Raw genomic sequence first — 10,071 nt, 5'->3', positions numbered from 1 at the left:
CACACACATGCTGACACTGCAGGTGGCTAAGGTCAGCTAAAAGCAGTACTGCCAATGGCTCTGTCTGTCCTTGCTCAAACCAACCTTCCCCATCTCACTTTGACCCTGTCTCCAGATAGAGGAAATGCAAATTTCTCTTTCTTGGGTTCAAAAATCAGAATCCCAGACTGGTTTGAACTGGGAGGGACTGTAAAGCTCCTCCAGTTCCAAACCCTGCCATGGGCACACACCTTCCACTAGAGCAGCTTGCTCCAAGCCCCTGTGTCCAACCTGCCCTTGAGCACTGCCAGGGATGGGGCAGCCACAGCTTCTCTGGGCACCCTGTGCCAGCACCTCAGCACCCTCCCAGGGAAGAGCTTCTGCCAAAGAGCTCATCTCAAGGCACCACCATGTCTTTCCAAGCCATCAAAAGTGGTAAAGGTAGACACAGATGAACTCACCAGTGTTTGAAGAAGATCTCCTTGCTTCTTCCACCAGGACCTCAGAAGGTTTATTCACTCCCTAATAGCAATGGTATCTAAAAGAAGCCACTCTAGTATTGCCCAGTTCATTTTCAAAAAGAAAAGATAACACGGCCAACAGTTTTAAAGGGAGTACTGAAATCAAACTGAATTTACCCTGTTTATTTCTACACCAAGGGAAACTCAGGTAATTCAGGTTCCAGCCACCCTACAGACAACAGCTTGGTACACCATGCTCCTGGATTTTCCTATACACCTAATCCACATGCCCAGTGTAGGATCTACACAATCAAAACCCAAGTCTTCAAATCCTTTCCAATCAAAGGGGAAAAACATACTTCACTTCCATCCGGACATTTCTTAACTCATCAGCTAAAAGAGACAGAGCAGAAACCACCAAAAACTAAGTCACACACCCTCTTTAAGGCATGACTTACATTAAGACCCAAACATGAGTGCTTCTGCTCACCTATTTATGAGCCAATGTCCCATTACAGCTGATGAGACTCAGGCCAATGCAATCAGCAGAGCTCATTCAGATCTCTTCAGCTGGAGCAATGGAGGTGTCTGCCTTGCAGTGAGAGGAATGAATCCTACCAAATCTCCCTCAGCAATAAAGGGAGCTGATGGACCCAGTAAACACATAGAGGTGACATGGTGCATTCAAATGTAAGGAGATAAATGCTTCCCTAAGGACATTTGAGGTGATTCCTAAATCCAATCACTAAGTACCCAAAGAAGGGGAGGTAGCTCCTACCCAGCCTTTGCTCAGCTGCCTTTAAACCAGATTTAACCACAATGAAAGCAGCTCCACCTGAGAGTGGGGAGCTAAAGCCATTAGGAGCTCCTCAGCAGGAATGCCAGAAGCCAGGCACCTCATTGCCTGCTCATCATGACCCAGCAGGAAGATGCATTGCAATGCTGGCTGCTGCTTCTGCTTCCTGGAACATCATGTGGTGTTTCTTCTGCTCTCATGATCAGATGATAACCCCACTGAAGGCAGTGGCAGCCCTTAGACACAGCAAACCACTGGTTTCCTTTAACACACAAAAAGGAGCAAAAAGCTTTTGGCTTTGAGAGCAGCTGAAATGTGAAGCCACAATGAGCAGAGTGATAGGGTTGTAGCCACAGACTTGTGTTTTTGAGAAACTAAGAGCTCATGTTCCTGTTCAAACACTTGGTGATGGTGAAGGAGAGAGCAGCTGGACATAAAGTCATTGAATATTGTTGTAGAAGGCACCAGAGAGACCTTATTGTGGCCTTTCAATACCTTAAGAGGGGCTCCAGGAAACCTGGAGAGGGGCTTTGGACAAGGGCCTGTAGGGACAGGCCAAGGGGAATGGCTTGAACCTGCCTGAGGGGAGACTGAGATGAGCTCTTAGGCAGAAGCTCTTCCCTGTGAGGGTGCTGAGGCGCTGGCACAGGGTGCCCAGAGAAGCTGTGGCTGCCCCATCCCTGGCAGTGTTCAAGGCCAGGTTGGACACAGGGGCTTGGAGCAAGCTGCTCTAGTGGAAGTTGTCCCTGCCTGTGGCAGGGGTTGGAGCTGGATGAGCTTTAAGCTCCCTTCATTCCAACCTATTCCATGCTTCTATGATTTCAGGGACAGAGAAAGGATTCATGCAAGAATTAATGGTGTCCCATTCTTTTTGACTTGATGCCTCCTGCAAGTTCTCCATGTGCTTTATCTTGCAGATGAGGGTAAATCTGAGATTTCCTATTGTGAATTTGCAGCATGGGAAATTCCAGTTAGAAACAGAGGGAGAGGGAAAACCCCACTGTAAGAGCAGTCAAACACTGACATAGGGGCCAGGGAGGGTGTGAAACCTCTGCCCCTGCTTCTCTGCAAGGCTCAGCAGGAAAACAACCTTTGGCTGGGTTAAATAATAACCAGGGAATTATCAGGAAGCTTTGGGAACAAAGCAGGATTCAGCTGATTGACCCTGGGTGCCTGTTAGTTGTGTGTTGTTAAGAAATGAGCAAACCACTTAGATCCTGACTTAACTGAATCCAGCCATGGACCTTCTCCCTCCAGCCTTGGTTATTATGTGTGTCTAGGATAGTCCTAAGGCTCAGCCATGGCTCCAGGTTTCACCATGGTCCCAGCAGAGGATGCAGCTCTATGGGCTGAGGTAATGCACACAGTGATGTATTTTGGGGTGTTTTATGTATACTGTGTTTGCCCATCACCATTCAGCTTTCTGAGCAGGAAAGCAACAGGAGAGACATCAGGGCAGGCAATGCCATTGCTCCAGGCTGCCAAGGGCTGCCATGTAGGAGGTCTGAAGGCTGCTGAACAGCACCACAGCTCCTGTGCTCTGTTGTGATCAGGCTGCCATGGAGATCATGGCTTCTATTGCTGCCAACAGGGGAATGGAAAGCAAAGGTGTGGAGCAGTGGATGAGGATTCCTTGATAGTTTCTGCCCTTTGGTGTGGATTCATCACTATCACGTCTTAAAACTCTTACAAAGTGCCTTCATTCATAACAGAGGTCACACAAGTACCATATTTCACTTAAATTCTTTGCTGTCTAAAATTAAATGAGGTGTATGGCTCTGGAAATCATTTTGTCCATCAAAAGCTAAAAATACTGTGTTTTTGTCCTTTTCTTAAGGCCCTTAATGATTTAACAACACCATTATGAAATGAAGTTTGATCCAGTGGAACGGTAGAATTCACAGTTTATTCTCATTTGCCAAGCAAAAGGGAGAGCAAAAAAGAAAAGAGCTTTAAGTTCACGCGCTCCAAGTGTTCCCTTGCCCTGTCAAAGCCACCCCTAACCCATGGCACTGAGGGCCTTTTCTATAGGGTTTGTGAGCACTTGCAGGGCTGGTGCCTGCAGCCCTGCCCTGGGCAGCCTGTTCCAATGCCTGAGCACCCTCTGGGGCAGGAATTGTTCCTCAGCTCCATCTAAACCTGCCCTGGTGCAGCTTGAGGCCATTTCCTCTTGTCCCATCCCTTGTTCCCTGGGAGCAGAGCCCAGCCCCTCCTGGCTCCATCCTCCTTTCAGGCAGGTGTAGGCAGCGATCAGGTCCCCCCTTTTCCTGAGATGAAGAGAAGTGCATGCTTGTAGTTGTCTACCTGTGTCTTCGTTAGGTGAAATAAAGTACAAATTAACTAATTAGGTGAAATTCACTACTAAATATAATTACCAAAATTCAGAGAGTGAAATTATTTGTATTCTCAATCATATCAACGAGTACATCACATAATTCTGCGTGCAGAAGACCCCCAACATGTTGTCCATACTTAACCAATACCCGAGCATCTACCCCACATCTCCATTCTGTCTGGCCTTAAACTTGCACCATTCAAGATCATTATATTTTTGTGAGCCTCCTCAAAGCCTCCTTCACCTCCTTATTCCTCAGGCTGTAGATCAAGGGGTTCAGCATGGGAGTCACCACGGTGTAGAGCACCACAGCCCATTTATCTGCTGCTCTTGAGCTGTCTGAGCTGGGGAATAAATACATAAAAAAGCATGCCCCATAGAAGATGCTGACAGTGGTGAGGTGGGAGGTGCAGGTGGAGAAGGCTTTGCGCTTGCCCTCGGCTGAATTGATGCTCAGGATGGTGGCGATGATGGCCACGTAGGAGAGCAGGATAACCAGGATGCTGGACACACCAAAGAGAGATGCTGCAGTGGTCAGGATGATGTGGCTGAGGGTGGTGTCAGAGGTGGAGAGTGAGATGAGAGGGGAAATGTCACAGAAGAAGAGGTCAATGGTGCTGGAGCTGCAGAAGGACAGGGTGGACATGCTGATGGTCTGTCCCACACCATTGGTCAGCCCCAGGAGGTACGAGGCAGTCACCAGCTGGAAACAGCACTTTGGGGACATGACAAGGGGGTACAGCAGGGGATGGCAAATGGCCACGTAACGGTCATAGGCCATTGCAGCGAGCAGGAAGCATTCAGTTATCCCAAAAAACTGAAAGAGGAAGACCTGAGCCACACACCCAGCATAAGCAATGCTCTTCTTCTCTGACATCAAGTCAACCAACATCTTGGGGGTGATGACAGTGGAAGAACAGAGGTCTACAGAGGCCAGATTGCCCAGGAAATAATACATGGGGGAGTGGAGGTGGGGGCTGGCCCTGATTAAGATGATGATGCCCAGGTTGCCCACAATGGTGACAACGTAGGTGAGCAGGAAGAGCAGGAACAAGTAGACCTGAGTCACCGGGTCCTCTGTGAACCCCACCAGGCTGAACTTGGTCACTTGGGTGCAATTGCTTTGTGCCATGGGCTGGATGGTGCTTTGTGTGTGAGCTTCTGGCTGGGGGTTTCTTCTCCAAGAGGCAGGCATGTCCCAGGTGGAAAAGCCTCTGTGTGGTGGGAGCTGCTCAGAGACAGTCCTGCAGGATGGAAAGGGAGAGTTCAGGCACAGATCAATGAGGAAGAGGTTGGTGAAAGTCGTGTGCCAGCACAGGTAGAACAAAGGGGTGCTCAAGCAGTTGAACACCATGGCACAACGTGGTGTGTGCTCCTCTGGCTCACCTTGAGATGTTGATCAATGACCCCTGTGGAAAGCAGTGGGGAGGTAGCACACCCAAGTATCTTTACCTTAGTGCTGCACTTCCTTGACTGCATTCCTGCTGAGCCTGGGGCTTGGAGTCCACCTGGCTCAACCTGGAACACAGAGAAACGTGGGGCTTTCACAGTGCAGAGTTCATCCTTCATCCTCTCATGGACATTGGCCAACCACCCGCTTCTTCCCTCTCTGCTTCGCTTTCTTCCTAACTGGAACAAATTCCTGACCTATGGAAAGTGCAGGTTGGACAGGGCAACCTGCTCTAGTGGAAGGTGTCCCTGGCCATCACAGGCGGTTGGAATTGAGTGAGATTTAAGATCTCTTCCAACACAAACCATACTATGATCCGATGCAACCTTACACAGTAGTTAATATCAGTTTCCCCTCCCTCCTGACACACTCTGTCAGATCTAAAACATTTTCATGTTTCTTTAACCTTTCCCTTGAGTCTCCAATAGAAATGGGCAATCCCCAGAGCTCAGCAATCTCTTCTCAAACACGTTTTTGGGGAAAAAAGTCATCTTTTGGAGCTGCCTCATCTCAGCAATGGGGAGCACCCTGAATGTCCTGTACAGGAAAGCTTCTGGTGCTCATCCAGAAGCCCTTTCTGGTCAGTGAGGACAGGAAGTCTCCTGAGTGTGTTCTCCACCAGGGTGATCTCCAAACCTGCCTTCTCAGCAGCAGCGTGGGGATCACACAGCACAAGCAGCTCCCTGGGAAGCCCACAGCATCATCAAGAAGCCCACAACCCTGCAGTAGGGCAGGAGATGAAGACAGGAGCTGCTGCTTGTTGGCAAGAGAGAACCACAGGAGAATGATGGGCTGGAAGATGCTGCCCCTCACTTACATCTCAGCTCTGTCTCTGCTGCCCTCCTCATGCTCTCGGAGATGGATGTGAAGATGAACGTGCCTGGAGCTGTGCAGGGAGCCTGGGAATGAACCAGCATCAGCAAACCCCCTTCCTATTTCAAGTGACGTGAGGATGTGGGACTGTGAATCTCTTTGGTCCCCAGGAGGTGACAAAGCCCAAAGCAGGTCGTTATCTCTTCTCTGTGTTGATTAGTTCGGAGAAGAAATGTACCCAGAGGAGATGACCTGAGCTTGAGCAAGCAACAGGGCTTTGGGCTCCCTTAGAGCAAACCACAGAACAACCCAACCTTTCAAATCCACTTTTGAAGCATTTCTGAGGCAGTTACAGCTTCACAAGGGCCATGGTTGACATTACCATGGCAGGAAGATGAGGGGAATCTCTCTAATGGGAGCTGGTACCAGGGTCCATCAGCAATGTCAGGCACCACAGGCAATGAACCAGCTTTCCACCCATTTTCAGTTCCTTGTACTCAAACCATAGCTCACAAGTTTGGCTGCAAAGGAGCCAACAGAAGATCATGGTGACCTTGCTAACAGTGAGGTAAATGCTGTCCTCTAGTTCTTGTCCATGCAAACATCAATGCTCACATCACCCAAGGCACTCAGGTTGGTCAGGCGTGACTTGGCCTTGGTCCCTCTGTGCTGGCTGCTCATGGTCACCCTCCTGTCCTTCCTCTGCCTGGAGAGGGCTTCCTGGGGAATTTGGATCTTTATCCCACTGGGGACCAAGGCAGCCCCAGTCCTTGTGCTCTCCTTGATGATGACATTCACCTTCTTCCATCCATCGTGCTGGAAGCACAAGAGACAAAGGAGAGCCTGAGGGAGCGGTGCCCAAAAGTGGAAGAAAGGAGATGGGGAGGAACAGTGAGGAGTGTGGTAAAGGACTGAAATGGGCAGCAATGGGGGAAAAAGGCCCTTCTGAAGGGTGCTTTAGGGTTGCCCCTGTCACTGGTGCCTCTGATGAATGCTCCCAAGCCCATCACAGAATCCCAGGCTGGTTTGTGTTGGAAAGGAACTTAAAGCTCCTCCAGCTCCAACCCCTGCCACGGGCATGGACAACTTCCACCAGCGTAGATTGCTCCAAGCCCCTGTGTCCAACCTGCCCTTGAACACTGCCAGGGATGGGGCAGCCACAGCTTCTCTGGGCACCCTGTGCCAGCGCCTCAGCACCCTCCCAGGGAAGAGCTTCTGCCTAAGAGCTCATCTCAATCTCCCCTCTGGCAGGTTCAAGCCATTCTCCTTGGCCTGTCCGTACAGGCCCCTGTCCAAAGCCCTTCTCCATCTTTCTTGTAGCCCATTTAGGCACTACTGCTTATCATGGTGCTTATGGTATGTTTAAGGAACCTTGGAAAATAAGAGAGGAGAAAACTCACAAGGACAGATGAACCTAGCCACTGGCCCTGAAATAGTGGCTTGGTTTGTGTCACATCAATCCCTCTCTGCTGCTGTAGCCATTGGCCTCATCAAACTGTAGGTACCAAAATGGGATTGAGTGATACAAATGAATCTGCTCAGAGGTGTTTGGGGAAGCTGGGATGCTCTCACTTCAGAAGGGGCCTCCTCTTTCCTTGGGCTGTGTAAGAGGGCAAGCTTGGAGCAGATGGCCACAGAGCAGTCCATTCCACTGTAGCTCCCTGGAAATGAATAGTGGGGATGCCCTCGGTGCACAGGGTGCTAATTGTCACGTTATCCCATTCCAGTTCAAATAAAGGCATGGTTTCCACTATCCTGTATTTTCCAGACTTTTTTCCTTCCTTGCCAGATACAAAAGCCCTGAATGGCAGAGCAGAATCACACCTCAGCAGCAGAGTTCATCCTCAAGGCTCTCAGTGACCAAGCGGAGATGAAGGCAGCCCTTTGTGTGCTGTTGCTGCTCATCTACACCATCACCCTTCTGGGCAACGCAGGGATAATTGTAGCCATCCGAGGTCACCCACAGCTCCACACATCCATGTACTTCTTCCTGGGCAGCCTCTCCATTGTTCACATCTGCTTCTCCTCTGTGGTAGCCCCCAGGACTTTGGTCAACTTCCTATTGGAGAAGAAGACCATTTCCTTTGCTGGCTGTATGAGCCAAGCTTTCTTCTACATCGTCTTTGTGACAACTGTTTCCTGCTGGCTGTCATGGCCTATGGCCGGTACGTGGCCATCTGCAACCCCCTGCTCTACTCCTCTGTCATGAGTCGGAGGTTATGTGTGGGGCTGGTGGTAGGGTGCTATATTGGGGGTGTCCTGAACTCCATCATTCAGATGACCTTCATCGTCAGGCTGCCCTTCTGCAGCTCCAATGTCATCAACCACTTCTTCTGTGATGTTCCTCCTCTCCTGGCTCTGTCCTGTGCCAGCACGTACATCAGTGAGATGATCCTCTTCTCCTTGGCTGGTGTCATTGAGCTCAGCACCATCTCTGCCATTCTGGTCTCCTACCTCTTCATCTTCTTTGCCATCCTGAGGGTCCGTTCTGCTGAGGGCAGGAAAAAAGCCTTTTCCACCTGCATGTCCCACCTGATTGTGGTGACCATGTTGTATGGAACAACCATCTTCATGTATTTACGCCCTAGCTCTAGTTACTTCCTGAACACTGACAAAGTGGTCTCTGTTTTCTACACGGTGGTGATCCCCATGCTCAACCCCCTCATCTACAGCTTGAGGAACAAAGAGATGAAGGATGCTCTGTGGAGAACAGCAGAAAGAATCACAGTGAGGCTTTGAAAACCCTGATCCAGGGATGTGGGTAACATGAGGCTTTGTCCCAGAGGCTGTGGAGCCTCCACCCATGGACATGTTCAGAAGCTGCCTGAATGAGGCCAGGAGCAACCTGATGTGACCATGACTAGTCACTGATGTGACTATGACCAGCAGGACATAGTTATTGCTCAGAAAGGACATCTAGGAGGTCTCTGTTCCTATGACTGGCAAATTATACACATAAACATATATGTATATGTCTGTATATATATAAAAACACAATATTAAATGCGTCCTAAACTATATATTTATATATAACACAATATATTCTTATGTTAAATGTCAACACCAACACCCACGATACTGATTTTCCTTTCCTCAGTTTAGTCGGATTCTCAGTGATTTATAGGATGGGGAGGGCCCAGCTGCTATGGGCTTTTCCCAGGAAGGATGGAAACCCAAGATCTAAATGGATGAACTGATGTTTTAATGCAGTTATGGAGCAATGGGATATTGTGCATGAGCCAAGTGAGTGAAATGCAAATTCTTCATCAGGTCTGTGTTTGGAACCAGGCTGCTGAGTTAAATCACAGTCAAATTGGGCTTTGCCACCTCTTTTCAGGCAGCTGTAGAACTTCACCCTTTCATTTTCCTCCTCAAGTTCTGCCTTTCTCAAAGCCTTTAAGAGAAGCTCTAAGGAGTTTTCTAATTTATACCCACAGTGGTTTGTTAAAAACAAAGGCAAGAATGTTATCAGTAGAGTTTGCTGCAGGAGAGTTGCACTTTGGTTTGAGGCAATGGGGATTAAAGAAACCCAAAGCAAACATGGAAACACACCAACACCCTGAAACAACAGGGAAATCGAAGGTAATGAAGAAACCCAACCAAAAGTCCTTATTTCCTATGCAAGAAGTCATTCCTGGCACAAATTGCAGCTCCCCCATATCCTGGTTGCTATAAAATCGCAATGCCACCAGGGAAAACAGTCACCACAGGGTTTCCCCACACACCCAAAACTTCCCTATTTCTTTAGCAGCTCATCACTCAAAGGTGAGAGATGTCCCTGATCCAATTGTGTAAACAAGCTCCTCTGGGAATGGATTTGGAGCTGATGGGCTGATAGGAAGGAGAAGGCTTGGCTGAGTCCTGGATGGGGATTTTCCACCTGTGGTCACTTGAGCTGTGGCATCACCAGTGGGAAAAACACTCTTTAATCCAGGGGAAAATAACCCAAACAGGGATGTGACCCTGGCCAGCACTAAGAAATAAATCTTTATTTCTTTTTTTACTTTATTGTTTATTTATACTTTATTCTTTATCCTTTACATTTTATTTATTGTATATATGTTTATTATATATATATATTTTATATATATTCTTATTCTTTACTCTTATTCTTTGTTCTTACTGTTTACTAAAGTTACCAGCCTGACGCTGACTCTTACTGTTGCCAGCAGGACATGACAGTATCCACATATGCCTGCTCTTTAGATGCCCATTTCCCCTTCAAAGCTGCATTTCA

At 48.5% G+C, this 10,071-nt stretch overlaps 1 protein-coding gene and 1 pseudogene across 1 annotated transcript; one reads left to right on the top strand and one right to left on the bottom strand.

Annotated features, from left to right (window-relative positions):
* Window positions 1–3,779: 3,779 nt before the first annotated feature.
* Window positions 3,780–4,703, bottom strand: LOC134158276 (olfactory receptor 5T17-like). Its single transcript, XM_062608024.1, has one exon. It carries the CDS (start codon window positions 4,701–4,703, stop codon window positions 3,780–3,782), a length of 924 nt encoding a protein of 307 aa, XP_062464008.1.
* A 2,573-nt stretch (window positions 4,704–7,276) lies between these two features.
* On the top strand, window positions 7,277–8,688 carry LOC134158277 (olfactory receptor 5G9-like; annotated as a pseudogene).
* The last annotated feature ends 1,383 nt before the right edge of the window (window positions 8,689–10,071 follow it).

Source organism: Pezoporus occidentalis, unplaced genomic scaffold, assembly GCF_034315485.1.
Source record: "Pezoporus occidentalis ecotype Australia unplaced genomic scaffold, CSIRO_AGI_Poc_V1 ctg1284, whole genome shotgun sequence".
NCBI classification, from domain to species: domain Eukaryota; kingdom Metazoa; phylum Chordata; class Aves; order Psittaciformes; family Psittacidae; genus Pezoporus; species Pezoporus occidentalis.
Note: the sequence above shows the minus strand (reverse complement) of the source record. Positions and strands in the feature narration are given on the sequence as shown.